Below are 18,454 nucleotides of genomic sequence, written 5' to 3' on the forward strand. Positions count from 1 at the left end.
ACCCCACGCCCCTCCCAGGAGTTCAGTCCCTTAAAATACAGACATTACAAACAAGTACTTTATTTATTTATTTAGAATAAAAAAAGGAGCAGGATTACAATGCTACTGTTGCAGTATACAAAACATTCATCCAGGTTTGTTTCACGTTTACAAAATGTGCCATATACACAGCATCAATATTCACAGCAAATTCGTCAGACCCTCCCAGGAACTAAGTCTCAAAGGAAAAAAAATCCAGAAACTAAAGATTAAAACTCAACTTTGCTTTTCATTCAGGCTGGTGACTGTGCGGTCAGCCAGCTACAACACCCACACCCCAGAACGGAATTAAAGTAGCATGAAGAGATCAACTAGATTAGCAGAGCAATTAAATTAAATTCTCCTTTGTGTGGTTCCATTTGGATGGCTCTTGGGTTTTCCCTTCTCAGGGCTGGCTCCTAGTTTCGTGTTAAGAATGCTGCAGGGCTGGCACAGCCCTGAAACTCCTGCTGGGGGCTCTCGGCGGAGGTGAAGATGCTCCAACACTCACATCTGGGTTGATTCAGGCGCAGCCTAGGCCAGCACGGGGAATTACTCCGCTTTCTGTAGTGTAGTTGATGCTAGTAAGTGCCCTGTGTAGCAGCACTTAGTGTGAAAACAAGCCCCCACATGACAGAGCAGCAGGAGTTCCAGGTTGTTTGAGTGAAGAGGGGTAAAATCTGAGTTAGCATTAAAAAATAGTGAGAATGAGAGTATTCCACCTGACACCAAGGGTCTGGGAACATCTTCAGAGTAAAGGAAGAGTTAGAACTGAGTACAGCCAAAGATTAACACAAAGGGAAGTTTAAGTGAGAGTATGTATAGAAGGCCCTCCCCCCTTAGAAGTGAAAACTAAAGCTCTTGGGCATCACTGCACACATCATAACCTCTACAAGTTGTGAAAAACTCTCCTGGGTTGAGACTTCCAAGAGAAGTCTCGACTCCATCCTGTTCAGACTCCTGTACCTTGGACAGATAGGACAGGACTCCAGCTGAACAGAGCCAAGCTCAACTTGTCCTTGTTTACCCACACGGAGACAAAAAAGCAGCTTTCCAGCCTGGTGTTTGCCAGCAGAGCTGTACACTAGCGGGCACCTCCGTGCAGACATTTGTACCAGTGCTGGTTAAAGAATAAACCTGCCCCCTGCGATGGATAACCAGCGTCGTCTGTGTGTTTACAGGCCTGATAGAGAAAGCTTCAAAAGGGAATATAAGGGGTATGAGGACAGATGTAATAACTACTGTCAGCATCTCACCTTTATTTACTGGGAACCCATAACACCTTCTTCCAGTTAATTTAGATGCCCACTATAAATCTTTTGCCGCAACTACAACACTTTGAGGCCAAGACTGCTATCGCCCTTACTTCCAGCTGCAAAAGTATGAACGAGTGCTCTGCAGTAACAAATCTTGAAGTTTATTATATTGTTAAGCATTAGGCTGCTACTAAGTACACATTAATAAAGTGACTGCCAGGAAGGATTCAATAACCAGCATGAACGAGGTTGTAAAATGCCAGCCAGCACTTTGTCGTGATGGACAGCAGCGAGCACACGGCGGGCTCTCACCGACGTACCCAGCCCCACTCGTGTGGAAAGGCAGAGACCAAAGAGGCACCTTCCCCTTACTGCAGCCACCGTCCTGCCCCCCCCCGAAGAGAATCTCCTGGTGGACACATCTCACTGGCCTTGCACACAAAGGTTAGAGTTGTCAAAAGAGCAACAGCCTCAGTGATTAACCCCACGGCGTGGCGAGGGCTCGGAGGAGCGCGGAGGGGCTTCCCCTCCCTCTCTCCCTCCCCTCCCTCTCTCCCTGATGCTGTACCTGTTGTAGGTGGCAACTGAGACTCCAGCAATTGTGCCTGCGAGGCCACTGCTTCACAAACTGGGCAAGTCATGCAAGGAGGGCTCCGTGTTTGAGAAACTACTTGTACAAACAAGTCTCCTGTAAGTGTTAGTTTAGGGCAGAACAACACAAGTGTGATTTGTTGGCCTTTAACTAGGACTATAAATGTTTGCATTCAGTTCTTTTACGTCAATAAACCCTTAATGACGATAGAATAAATGGAGTTATGCTGCCCATAATCACTGATGATACATTAGCCAGTGGAAAACCTGGTAAGTTGAGGAAAATCAGGGTTGCATTAGCAACCATAGTATCTCCTCCCTAGAAATATACAATAAAATTAATAGGATGGGGGAACATACAAAAGAAAAGGCTGACCGAATGATCAAGTCCCCAACCCAAAGCTGAACTGAGGTAAAAGGCATTTCACTGTCACCAATTCCAAAGCAGGAGGTGGAGTTTGGAGACCCAGGACAGAGCCCTCATGACCCCAGACGTTCAGCTGAGCTCCAACAATGGCATCCAGCACCAAGGTACAGTGCAGAACTGCCCTGCTGAGGCATCACACCTGCACTTCTTCAGCCCAGCGGAGGACGGAAAAACTCTTGTTATCAGCGTGAGTAGCAAATCTTAACTGCTGTCAGAAGCTACTTATCAAGGACAACGCCACATTAGCTTCAGACACAGAACACAGCATCCCTGGCTATTAATTCTCAGATGCAAGAGCAAGTACCACAATTTAAAAGAAAAAAAAAAAGCAGCAACGCATTGAGAACCGCTTAGTTTCTGCTGAGGCATAAACAGCCACAGTGTTTATTTTAGCTCCAAATGGCAAAGCAGTTCAAAAGAACTTCAATGATTCACTTGTTTGAGAGATCTGTCAAAACTTAGTGAGATAAACTCTGATTTTGTGGAATTTGTTCGTTGAATACTTCACTTGGTGTCTTAGATCGGACTGGGCCTTAATATTGGATAGCTCCACTATGTACCAGTTTGGGAAGGCAACTCTTCATGGCAAAAGAGCTCGTAGCTTCCTCACCCACTCACCTCCGCCGCGTGGGGTGAAAGCGAGGGGTCTGGTTAGGACACCGGGAGGGATAATGCATCGAGGGGCTGCTGCGGCCCTGCAGGTGCTTACAGAACTCCAGCAGGAACGGGACTAAACCTCCACATTCCCAGAACTGCAAGTCATGAGTCCAAGACGGATAAAAGGTTTCCTGAAGGAAGTCTCTCAGCTGTTAGCTGGGCAGAAAAATCCAGTGAGATCAGCATCAGAGGTTAAATGTGACTGGTCTGAGGTGTGCTGTACTACTCAAGCCTGCACTAGTTAAAAATACATTTCGGGACCAGTGATGGTTTAAAAAACACAATTAAATCACAATACTTCTTTACCTGTTGTGAATGGGTCAGGGTGAGCAGTGAAAGCTTTGTGCTAAAGGATCTCCACTGGCATGCAGACAAAGCTGACATCATTGGCTTTAAAATTCCATTCTCCCAGCAGTCATAAATCAGGTTAAATAAACTGGCAATGGTATACTGAGTATCTACTGCCTTGAAAGACAAGGAAAATAAACATTAATGCTAGGTGTACTAGAGCTCCTGCATGTCTAAAGCATTAAAACTCAACCCAGGGAAATTCAAGGGAACTGCTGAAAGTAATCACCAGGAATTAATCTAATGATATCATGCTGAACCTTTTGGTCAGCCAGACTTAAACATTTCTGCAGATCAGGATATTATCATGGTTTCTAAGCCAATATCAGAGAAATGTTCTTTGACTTTTTTTAAAAGCACTTACACGTGGTTCTGGAGAGCTCTCTCGCCTTTTCTAGTCAGGTGAGTTTCTGAATCAGAACACTTCCCGATGAACTGCTCAGGGCTGCCTGGACAAGGGCCTGCAGCTTCCACTTCAAACGTTTTCTCTACCACCATGAATAAACCTGTTCAGCTCATATTGGAAACTGATGTCCCCCAAAAAAACCCATCAACACCGGGAAGAGGATAAATGCTGCCCAGGTACAGTACCTGCCCCCAAACTACACACACGTTAGCTATCAAGGTTACTCTTTGCTTTACTAGATGCTATCATGATCTACATTTTCTTTCTTTGCAGACACACTGAAGTAATTTCCATTTTCAATGCACAGCAATAAAAAACTAAACATTTCTTTAATACAATTATGGTACCACTTCCAAGGATATTTACAAACAAGGCTAATTATTTTACAGATGAATGTGCTTCTGCTGTTCTGGGCTACTATATTGATATTCTTCTCAGTCAAAGCACTGTCATGCTTAATGCATGAAACACTGAATAATAAGGACAGCTGACTTGTTTTGATGTTAGCTGAAAAAGATTTGCTCCTACTAAAGGTGAAGGAACATTAAAAAAATATGCATAGTCATTGAATCAAGGAAATCAAGCACCAATCCACACATGCATTGCTGGAGACTGATACTGTCAGGACAATTCCTTGATTTTTCAAATAGCTACTTCACACACAATTAGAAGTGTCATGAATCACAAACAGGGCAACACATCTGAGTGTCCAGATCAGTACTCCGAAGAATGTAAATACATAAACTTTGGATTATTTGACAACATGGATTTAAGTTAACAAGACAAACTGTACTAAATAACCATACACATTTTGGAGGTATTATTCCTCTAACACTGCATAGGAAGTCAAAAAGGATTCTCCTGCTCCCCCGAGGAACTAGATGCCAAAGAGAGAAAGATTTTTTTTTGTGACAGAACAGTTAAAAGGCAGAATTAATTTCTGGGCTCAGCCACGCTACATCACTGGCATATTTATGAACCTCTTGATGAGAAAGTCGAGGTTATACAAGAATAGTTTCACCACACTCCATGACCACCTGTGGAAACTTTACCTGTAACATGTCAGCCATGGTGGTGATGGGGTTTGGGCTGTTCTGTTTGGGTTTTTTTTCCACTGCATCATTATGAAAAGGGAGACTGTCAGCTGGGAGTGATTACTTGTGTGCCAAACTTCTGTAAAACTCGATTACAGTATGAGGCAGACTCAATTCAGTTGAAAATAAGATAAATCGATGGTTTTGGTGACTGGACACTGGAAAAGATTATTCCTGTTGGTAGAGGGTTAAAGTGAAACAAAAGGCATACACATTGGCAAAAGCTAGGAAGTAGTTAGAGCTTAGTTCAGAAAAAGAAAGTGGGGCAAGAGACTCAGAGCGTTGGAAATTATATATATATTAGTGTTTAATCTAATTGCTATTAGTTTAATAATTATTACATTTAAAAATTATTCTTACTGATCCATATTTGACTCAGGCAGCCAGTATTACCCTTCTGACTGCAATACTGTTAAGACTTAAGAGGCAGTTAATCTTCTAGACTTTAAGTGAAACTAATATAATGGCCAATTTCTTTCATATGGCTGTAACTGGCATACGCTTCACTCTGCAAGAAATTAGAACCACAAATTATTTTGATAGTTTAATATTCTGCAGCAAATGCCAGTGCTTGTTAAAAAGCAAACGAGCACACTACAAGCTGAAGCCTTCTCTACCCACCAAGACCATTCAGGAGGCAGCTCTGCTGTTCCCATCGGGGCAATCACCCGCTGTGGGGCGGGAGGGACAGTTCACAGCTCGTCCTTAAGACTTCAGTTCCTTTTCAGTAAAAGGAAGCCTGTGCTGCTGCTGAGCTTCAAGGGGTGCATTCCCAAACCCTTTTATAAACTCGCTCTTCCAGGTGCACTCCTGTTTCTGGAGCATGGAACAGGCTCTGGATTTAAGGAGTTCCTAGAATCTCCGATGTATTTACAGGGCTGTGGACAGTGTCTTCCCTCTCCAGTAAAGTCTGTATTCCTGTGCTCTGTATCCTTCAAGACTGAAGGGACCTTATGCAGTAGAGAAAATACTTTCAATCTTTACATAGCTTTTCTCTAGAACACAGGAGAATCACAGAACGTGCAAGGTCCTTGCAATAACCTCTTGATCCATTCAGGATCTGCAAATAAGAAAACAAGTTGTTTAAAGCTGGAGGTAGAGGAACGACACCCGAGATGGACAAACTAAATCGTAATCCTTAGACAGTTTGTATATATTCACCAGACAGGATTAACTGAGCATTCAGAGGAATCCAACTCCATTTCTGTCACGAAATTTCAAGTAATGCCAGTTTATATCCCACTTCATCAGGGGACAATATTAAGGTGAAACAGACAGTCCATGCTGTATCACTACATACTCATCTTGATAGCTATAGAGGAAAAAATTTAAAGGATCACCATGCCACAAATGTAGTGTCCTCATTTTCTTAACCAAAATTAGATCCTTCACATAATGCAGTCCTTGGTTCCTGTTTCTTTGTCCCTGTCCAACAGAAGTAAATCAAGTTTACAGCCTCTCTATGGAGGTTTTAGTTCTGTGTTGATCTTTAGTGCCAACTGGAATACCCACATATTATGGGGAGAGGAAAAGTATCACCTACACTTTAAGACAAACTGTTGAGAGCACTCCATCATTTTTTTAAGTGGACAAGTTGTGAAGAAAACAATTTTCTTGCACAGCTTGTCCTTCCTCAAACTCTGAAAATGCAAAGCCAAAAGGCTGACTGGCTCCCAGAGCCTGCCGTTATTGTCTCTGAGTGATGTACTTATTGGAGGTTTGAGACCCACCCCAGCAAGGTGCCAGCTATTCCTTAACCTGTGCTGGGGCAGTGCAGCTTGCACCGAAACAGAATGCCAAAGACCATCAGGTCTTGCAGAACTGGATGCTAATATATTCAACTGGAATATAAACTAACTGTTCTAGCACTCCAGCATAGATTATGTGTTTACCCAGCTCTCATTAAAATTAAATATTTATAAATTAATTTCTGCAGTCACTATTCTGTAATTAACATGTGCCACTAATGCATGGACAACAACAGGACACCGTGAAATGCAGAGTGCTAGTGCTTCACGTGGTAAGTGTCTGAAAGGGAAAAGTCAGTGAAACCAATTCAAGTCATTTTGCAGCTAAAACTTAATAATACATAACCTTGCCCCCTCTGGCTACAGGAAGTTTACCTTCTGGGGTTGGATGCCGTGCAATGCTGTCGTGAAGCAAACACCTCCTGTATACCAAACTCTGGCAGGATTGGTAGGTTAGGAAGCACCTGTGAAAGGACAAGTAGTTTTATCAAGAGGCTTGGGGCTGTAATGTTTTGTTTTGTGACCTGCTCCTATGCCCTGGCTGGAGGCTGGGTTCTGTTCCCAATGGACCTTGCTTTCTGAGAGTAAGGGCAGTAATGAGCTACATGAAACATGAAAATTAATAATTTAGTAACTCAGGTAAATGAAACTTCACAAGTGTAACCAGTTACATATGGTCATGAAAATGAAAAAGGCCGAAAATCAGTATAGCAAGTTTCCTCATTAGCCAAAAATTTTAGCATACAGTAGAAGAGGTGTAAAGCTTGAGGGTTACTGCACAGGGGAAGAACCGGTGTCTCCTTAAGGTGACTGTTTAGCCAAACTAGCACATAGTATCTGTTAGGCCAAGTTTTTAGTTTCTGACAGACTACTGACTTGCCAAGCCTCCAGGGACAATCACCATGTACCCGACACATGGGTGTTGGAATATTTCCTTTTCTAGCTGTTCCAGAATTTGTCTGACTTCTCAAACTGGCTGTTTCCAGTGATTTGTTAAATCACTTTGTTTTCAAATGCTGAAGGAGCTAGAACAAACCCTCCTTCATGTGCTGTTCCAAAGGATGACTTGTGCTTGATTTTTCCTCACCTACTTTCCCCTGCCTCCATCCTCCCCCTGCTTGGAGAAAAAAGTTAAGACGATCAAAAGCATTTAATCTGAAAACAGTGTACTGATAAGAGAACCAATCCAATGACCTCTCTCTCACAGAAGAGGACAGGTAACAGACAGAAAATCTGCTTAACTGAAGCATGGATAACATGCTTCATAACTCCAACACTAAGAAGTGGTTTAGGGTAGCTGTGTAAGTATGTTTCAATTATCCAGAGGGGGGCAAAAACTTTTTAAGAACCAGTTACCTGAGCCAAATATGTCCATTGGAGCAGACTGCCTGTTTGCGATCAGTGAATGGCAGGATCTCTTTACACAAGCTGCAGTGCTCTGGAAAAGTCTGTTTGTTCATTTTCTTTAAGATATGCCCAATCAGCACCTGGGAATACACAGCAGTCAGCGTTGTTTACAGCAAGACAGATGCCTAGTGAAAGGTGGAAACGTCTCTCAGGATATTGTGATTTCAGAATATAATACAGGATGCAAAGTTCTATGCTCTTCACTGAATTCAAAGAAATAAAAGCCTAAGAAATAGAATACATTGATAAGTATTATTCTCGTCACCTCCTAAAGATTTCTGTCCTACAGTAAAGAGATGCAGAATTTAAGAGCAGTAGTGTTATGTTAAACTACTTTCAAATTTAAAAAATACTGAAGAAATTGTCGTCGTACCACTTTAGAAGATGCCACTGACCATTACAGCAATGCTTTCACGTTTTTATGTCTATCACAATGGATGTGCTAAAAAAAAAAGCCCTGTTCATAAGCTACCTGGATGCATGTCTTCAGCAGTTATCTTAGAGTATACATAATGTTTATAGTAGAACATTTACGTGATCAAATTTGTCTTTGACATTTCAATAGATATAAACCACATCCCAAGGGCCTTTAAAATGTGACAGCAAACTGAATAGATAAAATAGAATTTGGAAGGCAGCTTTTAATCACTATAAAAAGAAGAATCTTGTTTACAAGATAAGAAAAGCAACCTCTCAAACCTCAATTTATAGTAACTGCATGCTAGAAAAGCACAGCAGCTCTGCCAGAACGCTCTCCCAGGGAAACACTGGTGGCCACACTGTGTGTGCTGCTTAATTGCAAGTCCAGCAGAGAACAGCACACCACCTCAGCAATGGAAATATGCTTCCTTCCTCTCTTTTGGGATGCTATGTTAAGGTTGATTTTGAGAGTTCAAGTGATTTAAGGGCTTAGGTACCGAAAAGAACTGTTCTCTGCTCATACAAAGAGGTACAGAGACATCTAAGACATTCTTGACTTAGGAGCCGGGAGGCCAGTGGCAAAGCTTCCCACTGAAGCTTCCTTTGTCTCACATCTATATTCATGGCCCAGCCAAGCTTCGCTGATCGCTTAGTTCCTGTCATCAGTGCTTACTCCACCCATCGCAATAGGCCGATACAGTCCTTGCAGTTATGCTTTTATTCTGGTAGGGAGCATTGCAAGTTTGAGAAGAGTTCCTATCATGGCCAAGCATTCAGTTCTGCTTGTTTATTGTAGTTCAGTAAGTGCAAGCGTGCCTGAAGGTTCAGGCCTTGTACGTTATAACAGACATTCATTCAGCTTGCTTAAGTGAAAGTCCTGCATAAAAGTTCTGAATCACTGGATTTACCTCATGGAACACAATCACTTTCTGAACTTCTGTAACTGATCTTGCCACTGAACAAGACCTGATGTACCACCTGAACTGTGACAGTACTTTCGATTATAAATACTTTAAGAAGTGATACTGCAACTCTTAAAATTAGAGCAGCAGACTAACCGCCTAGAGGAAATACCTCCTAAATTTAGTTCTCTAGAGATGATAGATTAAATAAGTTTAGCCATGAAAACAAGCATCCCTCTCAACCAGTACATGTTCTAAACCCACCAACAGCAGTGGAATAGTCCTCTCCCTTGTTCTGACAAAACTCAGGCACGCTTATTCTTTATTGTACCTGATGCAAATTTCAACACCTGTATTTACATTTCCTCCTACTCCATAATTTCAAGGAAGGACAGCTTACACTGTATGCTCTATAGAAGCTGACCGGCAAGGATGACATGATTACAGTTCTCTTTCCCACCCAAAGCTGTATTTTCATTTAAGGGTATGGAGGGGAGAGAAAGAAGGAACTTCTAACAGCGAATCCCCAGAGCATAGAGGTGCACTTACTCGTGCTGTTCTGTCATCATAGCCATCATCGGACATTAAGAAGTCACAGACTCCTCTGGTGGGAATACTGGTGTTTTCTGTAATCCATGTGTGTAGATAAACTTCTCCCAACACCCGTTTCATGTGCTCTCGTGTCAAATGCATTTCTACTGCCTCAATTTGTGCCTGTATTTCAAGAAGCTTTTCTTCCATTGGCTCGCGGCCTCCTATGTCACTTGACTGAGGAAGAGAATCCTCTGCAGTGTCATCTATGTCCATACCTTTGCCCGTGTCACATAGGCTCTGCTTGCTGGCTTGTTTAGAAGTTCCTTCCTCTTGATCATCTTCAGTGCTGCCCATCCCAGGGGAATCCGATATCAAGATTTTTGCATCCTCGTGTGACGGTCTCCACATGACCTCTGAGGGAGCTTTCTGCATTGACTGGTACAAAATCCTCAGGAGAAATAGCTTAAACCGCCAGAAGTAAGTAGAACCACAGCTCTCAATCTTTTTATCCAGTGCTTCCTGTAAGAACTGAGGAATATGCTTATCCTTCAAAATTTTCCAGCGTACAAGATCCGTCAAGTCCACTTGCCGAAAAAGGTTCTGAACAGAAGATTCCAAGAGCTGTGCAGCTGCCTCCTCAAAAGTCTTAAGGGTTACAAACTGAACCTGGTAGTTTTTGTTAACTGGGTGCAGGCCGTTAGTCATCCCCTCTGTTGTAATAACGGCTAAGTACGCCCCGCACGGGCTAACGGCTATTCCGTGAGTCCTGACGGAGCCAAACACTTCTGAGAGCTTAATCAGCTGGTGCTCAAACTTTAAAGCAACGTTCGTGAATATAGGAATCAGCTGCCTCACCTTTCCATCACTGGAGCACGTGTACACTGTGCCGTTCTGTTTGTCTGCGGTCATAGATACAATTGGCAAAGAATGAAGCCCTGTCACGTGGGAATTATGGACATTAAGACCTGCTTTGGATATCAACAGGAGACACCAAAATACGTAGGCTCCTCTCGCAGCCACCACTAGGCTACAGCTACATTTCTGGTAGGGGTGGTAAAGAGGAATGCATTTGATACTGTGCACTGGTAACTGGTCCATTTCTTGCCATAAGACTACAGGTTGTCTCAGCGTAAAGTAGCCTTTGACTGCTTTTAGGTTGACAGGAAGGATCTTAACTGGTCCAAAAGCACTCCCCACAATAAGTCCACTCATCTTTCGGTTGTTATGTTCATACTCCCACCAAGACAACACACTTGGGGAATTTATTCCGGACTCTATGGTATTGCAAGAAGTAATTGATTCCTTACCCAGAAATGGAAGCTGAAATTGCCAAACTGCAATGTTACCATTTTCAAAGAGTACCGCTAAGAGCACGCTGCCGACGTCCCGGCATTCGTTGTTGTGTTTAACCTGCTGAGTGGTGCAGATGCCCGACCACTCCATGCGCACTGGAGTCTGCATGCTGTGCCGTCTCTGAAATTCAGAGAAATCTCCTAGTTCTCCCCTGGCAGTGTCAGCCTTAGAAAGTTTGTAACTGGCTTCGTACAAACGCTCCCCGTAGATTTCTGTCAGGTCCACCAGCTGCACCCACTGCAGCCTGTTGAGGTTTGCGTGGATGGTCAGTCGATTGTCCATGGTTAAAGCTGCGAGCAGGCACCTCCCGTTGGCGTCACAGCCCAGTGGGGACCAGCTGGAATACTTGAATCCTCGCATGGGTGGCAGCGACTTCCCCTCGGGATTGAACACTCGATCTAGCATAAACGTTTGGCTAACCGTTGGATCCACCGAACTTGCAAACCTTTCCTTACATTCAGCTACCTCCTTTTTTGGACCAACCTAAAAGATAACAAAAAGAACTTAAACAATTGTAGAACTCTTTTTTAAGATGAGTTTCCTGGAATTAATTCCCACTTGAAACAGAACATCCCCTATCACAACCCATACTCCACTGTCCCCATGATTAATTAATGTCACTCTTAAAGACTTAAGCCTTACTGTTGGCCTGAATTTGTACAGTTTTGACTCTCAGCTACTGAATCTTTGTCTGGTCAATCAAAGACCCCGTTTTCATATTTTGAAGTGTGTCTTTAAAGATACTTGGCATAACATTCAAACTGTAAAGCTCCCAGTATTTCAACTCAAGTTACTCCATATTCTCACTGCCCTTCTGGAAAAAAAAAAATCCACAACAGCATTATTATTTAATAAGATATTCACCCAGACTTGCCGCCCCTTTGTACCAAGAAGTGTGAAAAGTCAGATGCCCCCCATGAAGCCCAAAAATCCTTGCTGCAAAAATCTTTCAGCTTAGGTAGAAAACCAAGACAGATTTGACATGTCCCTCTCAGACGAGGGAGACTGAAATAACTGTCATCAAATTACCGGAACTCAAGTGATTCTTCGACAAAAACTGATAAACTTTAGAATCCCTGAAATCCACTTGATCCTGGATCACGTTTCACCCTGACGTTACTGGGCTGTGTATGTTTTCCTCCCCTACGTTTTAAAAACGCATCATCGCATGAAATGCTGCGCGCACTGCAAGTTGGAGGAGCAGCCCAGGGGGGAGGCAGCCCCGGGGACTCCGCCGCCACCCCGGGGGGACACAGCGTGGCAGCCCCGGGCCCCGCGGAGCGGCAGGCGGCCGGTGCCGGCCGCCGCGGCGGGCTGGGGGGGCTCACCTTGAGGAGACAGGCGGCCGAGGGCGCGGGCACGGCCGTGCGGTGGATGACCATCTCCTGCCCGCCGCTGTGGACGTCGCTGAGCTGCTCCAGGACGGCGATGCTGCGGGCCGTGCTCACCGACACCCGGTGGTCCTCCGACCAGGCCAGCGGCTCCAGCCCGCTGACGCCGTGCTGCAGCCGCACCGCCGGTTCCCGCCGCACCGCCGTCAGTCGGAACCCGGCGCTCGGCGCCGCGGCCGCGGCCTCCTCCACGAGCGAGTCAAGCCCCAGCGGCGGCTCCTCCTCCCCCGCCGACAGCGAGGGGCTGCCCCCGCGCTCCGCCGCCGCCGCCATCTTACCGCCGCCTCACGGGCCGCTCGGGCCGCAGCGCGCATGCGCCGCCGCCGCCGCCGAAGCCCCCGGCCGCCCCGGCTGGGGCTGCCCCGCCGCCGCCTGCGCCGCCCCGCGGGCCCGGGGCCGCGGGTGGGGGCGCCGCGCCGCGCCCCGCCGAGCCCCTGCGGTGGGGCGGCTGCGGCCGGGGGTCCCGGGCGAGCGGCCGTGCCCGTGGGGCGCCCCCCCGCCCGCCTCCGCTGCGCCCTCGCGGGCTGGGCCCGGCCCGAGGGGCGGCCCCGGGGCCCTGTGGGAGGCGACGGGCCATGGCGGCGGGCGGGACGCTGCTCCTCAACCTCAGCTCGGCGCCGCGGGGCCGCGGGCCCGCCGCCTCCAGCCGGGTAGGTGCAGCCGGGCGGCCCGGCCCCAGCCAGCCCTCTGCCGGGACTCGGCGTGCTGTGCGGGCCGGAGCCGCGGCTCTCGGCCTGACTGGACCGGGGCGGGGGGGGGCACCGGCTGGGGGCTGGCCCCGGGGAGCCGTGGCCAGTAGCAGGGGAGCAGAGACAGCGTCTAAAAAGTTATTAAATGAAACTTTTGGCGTTTCGCCTCCGAGATGGGCCGATACCTGCACAGGGGCTTGGCAAGGAGACGGGCTCGGCCCCCGTGGGGGTGGTGGTGAGCGGGAAGACTCGCCAGGGAGCGGGTGGGAAATGGCGAGTCCGAGGCTCTGTGGCGCTGGGCTGGCGCTGTGAGCGGCTTCGGGCTGGTTGGGGGCTGACTGCTGAAGCTGGGGGTAACGCTCTTACAGGCCTCTGCCGCGCTCAGAGATGCTCGGAAATGCTGCGAGGGAGGGGAAGTCTGATACTTTAAACTGATTGTGAGGATGCGATGAGCTGCGGCAATAGGTGCTTTCATGTCATAAGTTTGAGGAGAGGAAAACAAGAGGGGGTTAAATAGACGTTTTTTAATTTCAATTTATTGTTGCAGTGGTTCTAGGTTGTTTCAATTATTCTTCTGAATTTTTACATCATTCTTAAAATACTGTGCAAAAGTATGTGAGAGTTCAGCGATCGCCAGGGTTTACCCTGATTGTAAGAGGTACTTTGAGGAAGAGAACCACCACCAGCAGTTTTCTGATGGTGAATGTTGGTGGAAGGAGGTTGGGTTTTGGTTGGTTGCCAAAAATGTGAAGAAACGAGTGGAAAAAAAAAAGTAATAGTGGTTGAAAACAATATGGTTCATAGGAGGACAAGGAAAATCTGTGTGCAGCTAGGAGTGGGGAAGAGGGCAAAAAAAGTGGGACAGGGTTGTGCTGGCATTTCATGTGTTTCAGGAGTTTTGCAGTTGTGATGGGAAAAACAAGTTCATTGAAAAAGGGGCTGTGGGATGCTGAAGAGCTCTGGGGACCAAAGGAAGTTAAATTTAATGTTCTTCACTGTTCCTAGAGGGATATGGGGAGAGCAGAAGTTTTTCTTCAGATGACTGTAAGATCAGTAAAATAAACTATTTGCTGCAACAAAAGAAATAAAGAGCTCAGAAATGCTGAAATGCAGAAGCATAAGTTGGAGTGAAGTACAGGCCATCCCTCTTGCCCACAGGAAGGAGGAAGCCTACAGGGATGGCTTTAATGTAATCGGGAGATTTGCAGAGCTTTTGAGAGAGATTTTTAAAGTGTGTTCCACTCAGCTACTGGAGAAGCTAGAGGAAATCCTTTAGAGATGAGCACTGTATATGACTTTAGATTTTTCTTTGCATTTCAGTAGTTTCAGTGGAATCAGGCATGGTGGTGAATCAATTAGAATAGAAACTGGCTAGCCTCAAAAATCAAACTTGTTTTATTTAGTCATGGGGTAGGGATTCAAAAAATAAGGGATATATCTGTGGGCTGATGTTTATATCCAACATGATACCATGTTGTTAATTCTCCGTCACTAATGAATTCTTGCTGTCTGGTTTGTTTGTTCATATTAAAGCAGTCCAACGCTCTGAAAAGAAAGCTTCAGTCACCACATGGAAACCCACCTTTGAAACGTAAATGTAAGCCATCAGTAAACACCTTCAAGAAATGTGCTACTGAAGCTGAAGTCAAGGAGAAGGGAAGTTCATCACAAAAATCTCTTCCTAAGAAGCAGTTGACTGACAACCAAAATGAAAGCCAGAAAAGCAAACCTTTCGTTAAGACATCCAGCCTGTTTAGAAACAACCCTGATATCCCAGAAATTCACAGGTATTTTAGACAAATGGGAGGAATAAAAACCCTTTCAATGCCTTGAAATTCAGTGTCTTGAATTTTTGCCTTGCTTAGGCAAAGCGGTTGCTTGGTGCATGTAGTTTTGTTGCTGTTTACATAGAATACTATTGTATTATTTTTAACCACACCGTATGCTTTGGTTTGTTTCCCCTAACTCAGAAAAGCAGTGCAGCAGGTGCAAGAAGATGTTTTCACTACAGATTCATTTAACCAGTTGGACCTCCATCCACATCTGGTGAGTGTCCAGAAGGCTGTGAGCCTTGAAACATGCTTTTTTGGGTGGGTAGCAGGTAGAGAACCAAGAGGTGCACCTTTATTCGTGGTGACTTGGACAGGCTTGGCAGTACTTTGCCTCATTTTGTTGCAGTCTCTTAGCTCAGTGCTGGCTGGTGTCCTGACCCATCCCCAGACACGCTGTCTCAGCACCAACCTTACAACTGTTTGCAGCTGTAATACCAAAAAAACACAGCAGACTTTGGGAGTGCAGTATTTTAACAAGTCTGATATTTTATAATGTGCTAGCAATGGTGTAATTCTGATGAACTAAGAAATATTTTGGAGGACGTGGCAACTTTTATGTCCATTTGCCCTGGACCAGTAATGTAGAGAATAAGCATCAGTGTTGTGGTTTTTGCTCTGTCTTGTACCACAAAAGGAACAGTTTGACAATGAAACCTGTTTACTGCTCTTTATTATCTCTCTAGATCTCCACCATAAACACCGTCCTAAACATAAGTAGCATGACCAGGTAAGCAAATCCAAATAAAACTTGTGCACTTTGCTACCTCTTAAAGCCAGTCATCTGTGATTTGTTTCGTTATATGTAATTGGTTTGTGAAGACCAAAGGACCTGTTAAGCTGTCCCATTTGCCATAGGGTTTGTTGCTTTCAAAATTTGGGATGAGAAATAGCTTGTAAGTTACACAGCAAGACACTTGTCACGGCTGAAGATGGAACCTTGGAGTCTTGCCTTCTGATTTGGTACTTGAATCATAACACCATCTTTTTACAATTTATCACCTCTGATGCCTATCTAGTGGCTTTCCTTAGAAATCAACCTCTACTGGTGTAGCTGCACAGCAGAGGTGAATGCGTGGAATTTGGGGTAAACAGTTTTGAAACAGTCGCTGTATGTTAAAACCTTAAGATTCTATCTTGTTGCATTCATATTTCCTAACCTGTTTTGTTTGTCACACAGTGTTCAGAAGCAAACAATTCCTGTGCTCCTGCAAGGCAAAGATGCTCTAGTGAGATCTCAGACAGGTTCAGGTCAGTATTTAATTGTCACTCTCCTTCCCTAGGGCATATTAAACCAAATCCCAAATACAGAACCAAAGCCTCATGTTCCCAGTACAGCTCATAAAGTGATGGGCTGGGAAGCCTGGCCTGGGGCTGCCGTGACAGAAGGCAGACAGGGGTGACAACGCAGTGGTGGGACTGAGCTGGTGGGACTGAACGTTGATGTGCAGCTGCCAGCTGCTGCCTGAGCCTCTTCCTGGGCTGCTGCTGGGGTGCCCATCCAGGAGGGCAGCAGAGCTGAGCAGCACATGCTCTCGCCCTACAAACTTAAGTGCTTGTTTGCAGCAAACTATGTCTGGATGTCTCATGTCCTTGGGTGGGTGAGGATATTTATTTAGATAGATCACAGTTGGATACCACCACCTCTCTCTTTTTTTTTTTTTTTTTTTTTAATTTAACCCTTTGGTGAATTGCCTGTCGATCTTCTGTTCTGGAAATGTTCTACTTAAAACTTTTCCAGACTCTGACCTCAGTTGAAGAATGGTAGGATGAGTGGTACTTTAACTTGCTGGAGTGCTGTCATGGTGACTTTTTTTTTGATGGAAAGTCTTCCCATTTTCTCCCTTTTAAAAAGGTAAAACTCTTGCCTATGGGATTCCACTTGTACAGTCTTTGCAAGGAATGGAATCAAAAATACAGGTAGGTGCAGCAGAATTAAATATATTTGCTTTTGATATTGAGATGAATAAAAATAAAATCCAGCTCTTGTAGCCATCACTGTCTCTCCTTGATAAAAAGGTCAAGCAGTCTCTCTTCCCCTTTTATTTGTGCATGTGGCTTATGTGATCGTCCTGTACTGTTGAGATCCAGAGGATACAAGAATAGTATTACACGTTCCCCATTACTTCATGCAGTAGGCTAAATTGTTGAGTTTGGAGTAAGTAGAATGCAGAGGAAGCAATGATCTGGAAGCTGGGAGAGCTGGAAACAAAGGTTACTGCCATGTCTTTAGGACTAATAAGTTGATAATCTTGACATGGAATAAAATTTGATAATTGTCTCCAACTTGAATCCTCTGGTTGACCAAAAAATGCTGCTGCAGATCTGCCAACTCTTGTGAGTTTTATGAAAAGAGATAATCCTGACTCTCCTTGTAGGTTGAAATGTTTCCAACCCATCCTGGATTGTTACTTTCTGCAGCTGCTACCTACAGATTGTTGCTGTGCATGAAACATGAGAGTTTTTCTGCAACCCAAATACAAGAATGAAAAAAATATGTGTATGGAAAAAATGTTGGGTATGACTGCGAGCAGGTTTCCAAGCCAGAAGAATAAGGCAATGCAGTACTGATGTTTGAAAGACTGTTGTTTTGGTTTTTTTGGTTTTTTTTAAAGCTAAGCACAGGGAATCCCTCAAACTGTGTGTACACACTTGTACTAAAACCCTTCAGAATTCACTTTGTTGGCTAATAGCAGTTAGACAAGGAAGTGCTCTATTGATCAGTGCTACTTTCTTCTTAGTGGACCTCTTGTCTTCTGTTTGCAGCGCAGTGATGGGCCTTATGCACTCGTATTAGTCCCAACAAGAGAGGTAGGTGGTCTTTTTGCTTTCTGAATCTGAGTGTTTGAGCACTGTTTTTTTTTTTTAGTGTGTAGATCTGGGTTCACAAGGGATTGTCTTAGGAAACATTGTCCTTTTGCTCAGATCTTACCCTCACAGGAGTGTTTGCTCTTTACATGTGTGTTGTCATCTTTGTTCAGTGTCATACCAAACTTAAGAAAGAAGGAATCTCTTAAGTTTTCCTCATGCAGTTGGAAATAATTGTGAAGCCTGGAGAAACTCTGTAGCTCAGTGCATGGGAGGGAGAAGCTTGCCTAGCTCACACAGGGGGAGTAAGTAAATCCAGTTAAATCAGCTTTGCAAATGGGTAGGCTTATACAAACGTTTCATTTTTAAAGCCCTTTTTTCAAATCCGTAAGTGAATGCTGAATATGAGTCTTCCAAGTGTTGGTTTCTCTACTGAGCTCTCTTCTATTTGATTTATATTATTTGCAATTGCAAAGGCAATTTCAGAGGAGGGTAACAACCTTTTTTTTTTTGGTATGTCAAATGATAATAACTTCCATGTGGAGAATTGATTGCAGGTATCTAGTTTGGGGCACA

General features: G+C 44.8%; 2 protein-coding genes across 8 annotated transcripts in view; one reads left to right on the plus strand and one right to left on the minus strand.

Annotated features, from left to right (window-relative positions):
- Nucleotides 1–49: 49 nt before the first annotated feature.
- On the minus strand, nucleotides 50–12,841 carry GTF3C4 (general transcription factor IIIC subunit 4). Of its 5 annotated transcripts, none has more exons than XR_012634914.1 (6): nucleotides 12,490–12,841; nucleotides 9,824–11,644; nucleotides 7,902–8,032; nucleotides 6,921–7,009; nucleotides 5,419–5,857; nucleotides 50–3,414 (listed from the first exon to the last, which is right to left on the minus strand). XR_012634914.1 is itself a non-coding variant. In XM_074923540.1 (5 exons), the coding sequence occupies exons 1-5, from the start codon at nucleotides 12,823–12,825 to the stop codon at nucleotides 5,793–5,795; spliced, it is 2,442 nt and encodes an 813-aa protein (XP_074779641.1). In that variant the 5' UTR covers nucleotides 12,826–12,841; the 3' UTR covers nucleotides 50–5,792. The 5 variants fall into 5 exon arrangements, 2 of the variants coding, with proteins under 2 accessions (XP_074779641.1, XP_074779643.1); XR_012634912.1 differs by having other exon boundaries at nucleotides 50–5,305; XR_012634913.1 differs by having other exon boundaries at nucleotides 50–3,105; nucleotides 3,256–5,857.
- A 153-nt stretch (nucleotides 12,842–12,994) lies between these two features.
- The window catches only part of DDX31 (DEAD-box helicase 31), a 50,114-nt gene continuing 44,654 nt past the window's right edge, over nucleotides 12,995–18,454 (plus strand). Inside the window, exons 1-7 of one of the 3 annotated variants that reach the window (XM_074923543.1) lie at nucleotides 12,995–13,202; nucleotides 14,775–15,028; nucleotides 15,212–15,287; nucleotides 15,757–15,800; nucleotides 16,251–16,321; nucleotides 16,926–16,990; nucleotides 17,837–17,881. In XM_074923543.1, the coding sequence (XP_074779644.1) occupies nucleotides 13,128–13,202; nucleotides 14,775–15,028; nucleotides 15,212–15,287; nucleotides 15,757–15,800; nucleotides 16,251–16,321; nucleotides 16,926–16,990; nucleotides 17,837–17,881 (630 nt within the window). In that variant the 5' untranslated portion in view covers nucleotides 12,995–13,127. The remainder of the gene's footprint in view (nucleotides 13,203–14,774; nucleotides 15,029–15,211; nucleotides 15,288–15,756; nucleotides 15,801–16,250; nucleotides 16,322–16,925; nucleotides 16,991–17,836; nucleotides 17,882–18,454) is intronic. The other 2 variants (XM_074923544.1, XM_074923545.1) reach the window with 2 other exon arrangements.

Source organism: Athene noctua, chromosome 20 (genome assembly GCF_965140245.1).
Source record: "Athene noctua chromosome 20, bAthNoc1.hap1.1, whole genome shotgun sequence".
NCBI classification, from domain to species: domain Eukaryota; kingdom Metazoa; phylum Chordata; class Aves; order Strigiformes; family Strigidae; genus Athene; species Athene noctua.

Bases quoted from the DNA above. Each gene is read 5' to 3' on its own strand.
- GTF3C4 (XM_074923540.1), bottom strand. From the start codon at position 12,825: ATGGCGGCGGCGGCGGAGCGCGGGGGCAGCCCCTCGCTGTCGGCGGGG. The intron at 7,010-7,901 runs GTAACTGGTTCT...GTCCTTTCACAG, and splicing joins AATGGACATATTTGGCTCAG to GTGCTTCCTAACCTACCAAT. The intron at 5,858-6,920 runs GTAAACTTCCTG...TCTTATTTGCAG, and splicing joins ACGGCATCCAACCCCAGAAG to ATCCTGAATGGATCAAGAGG.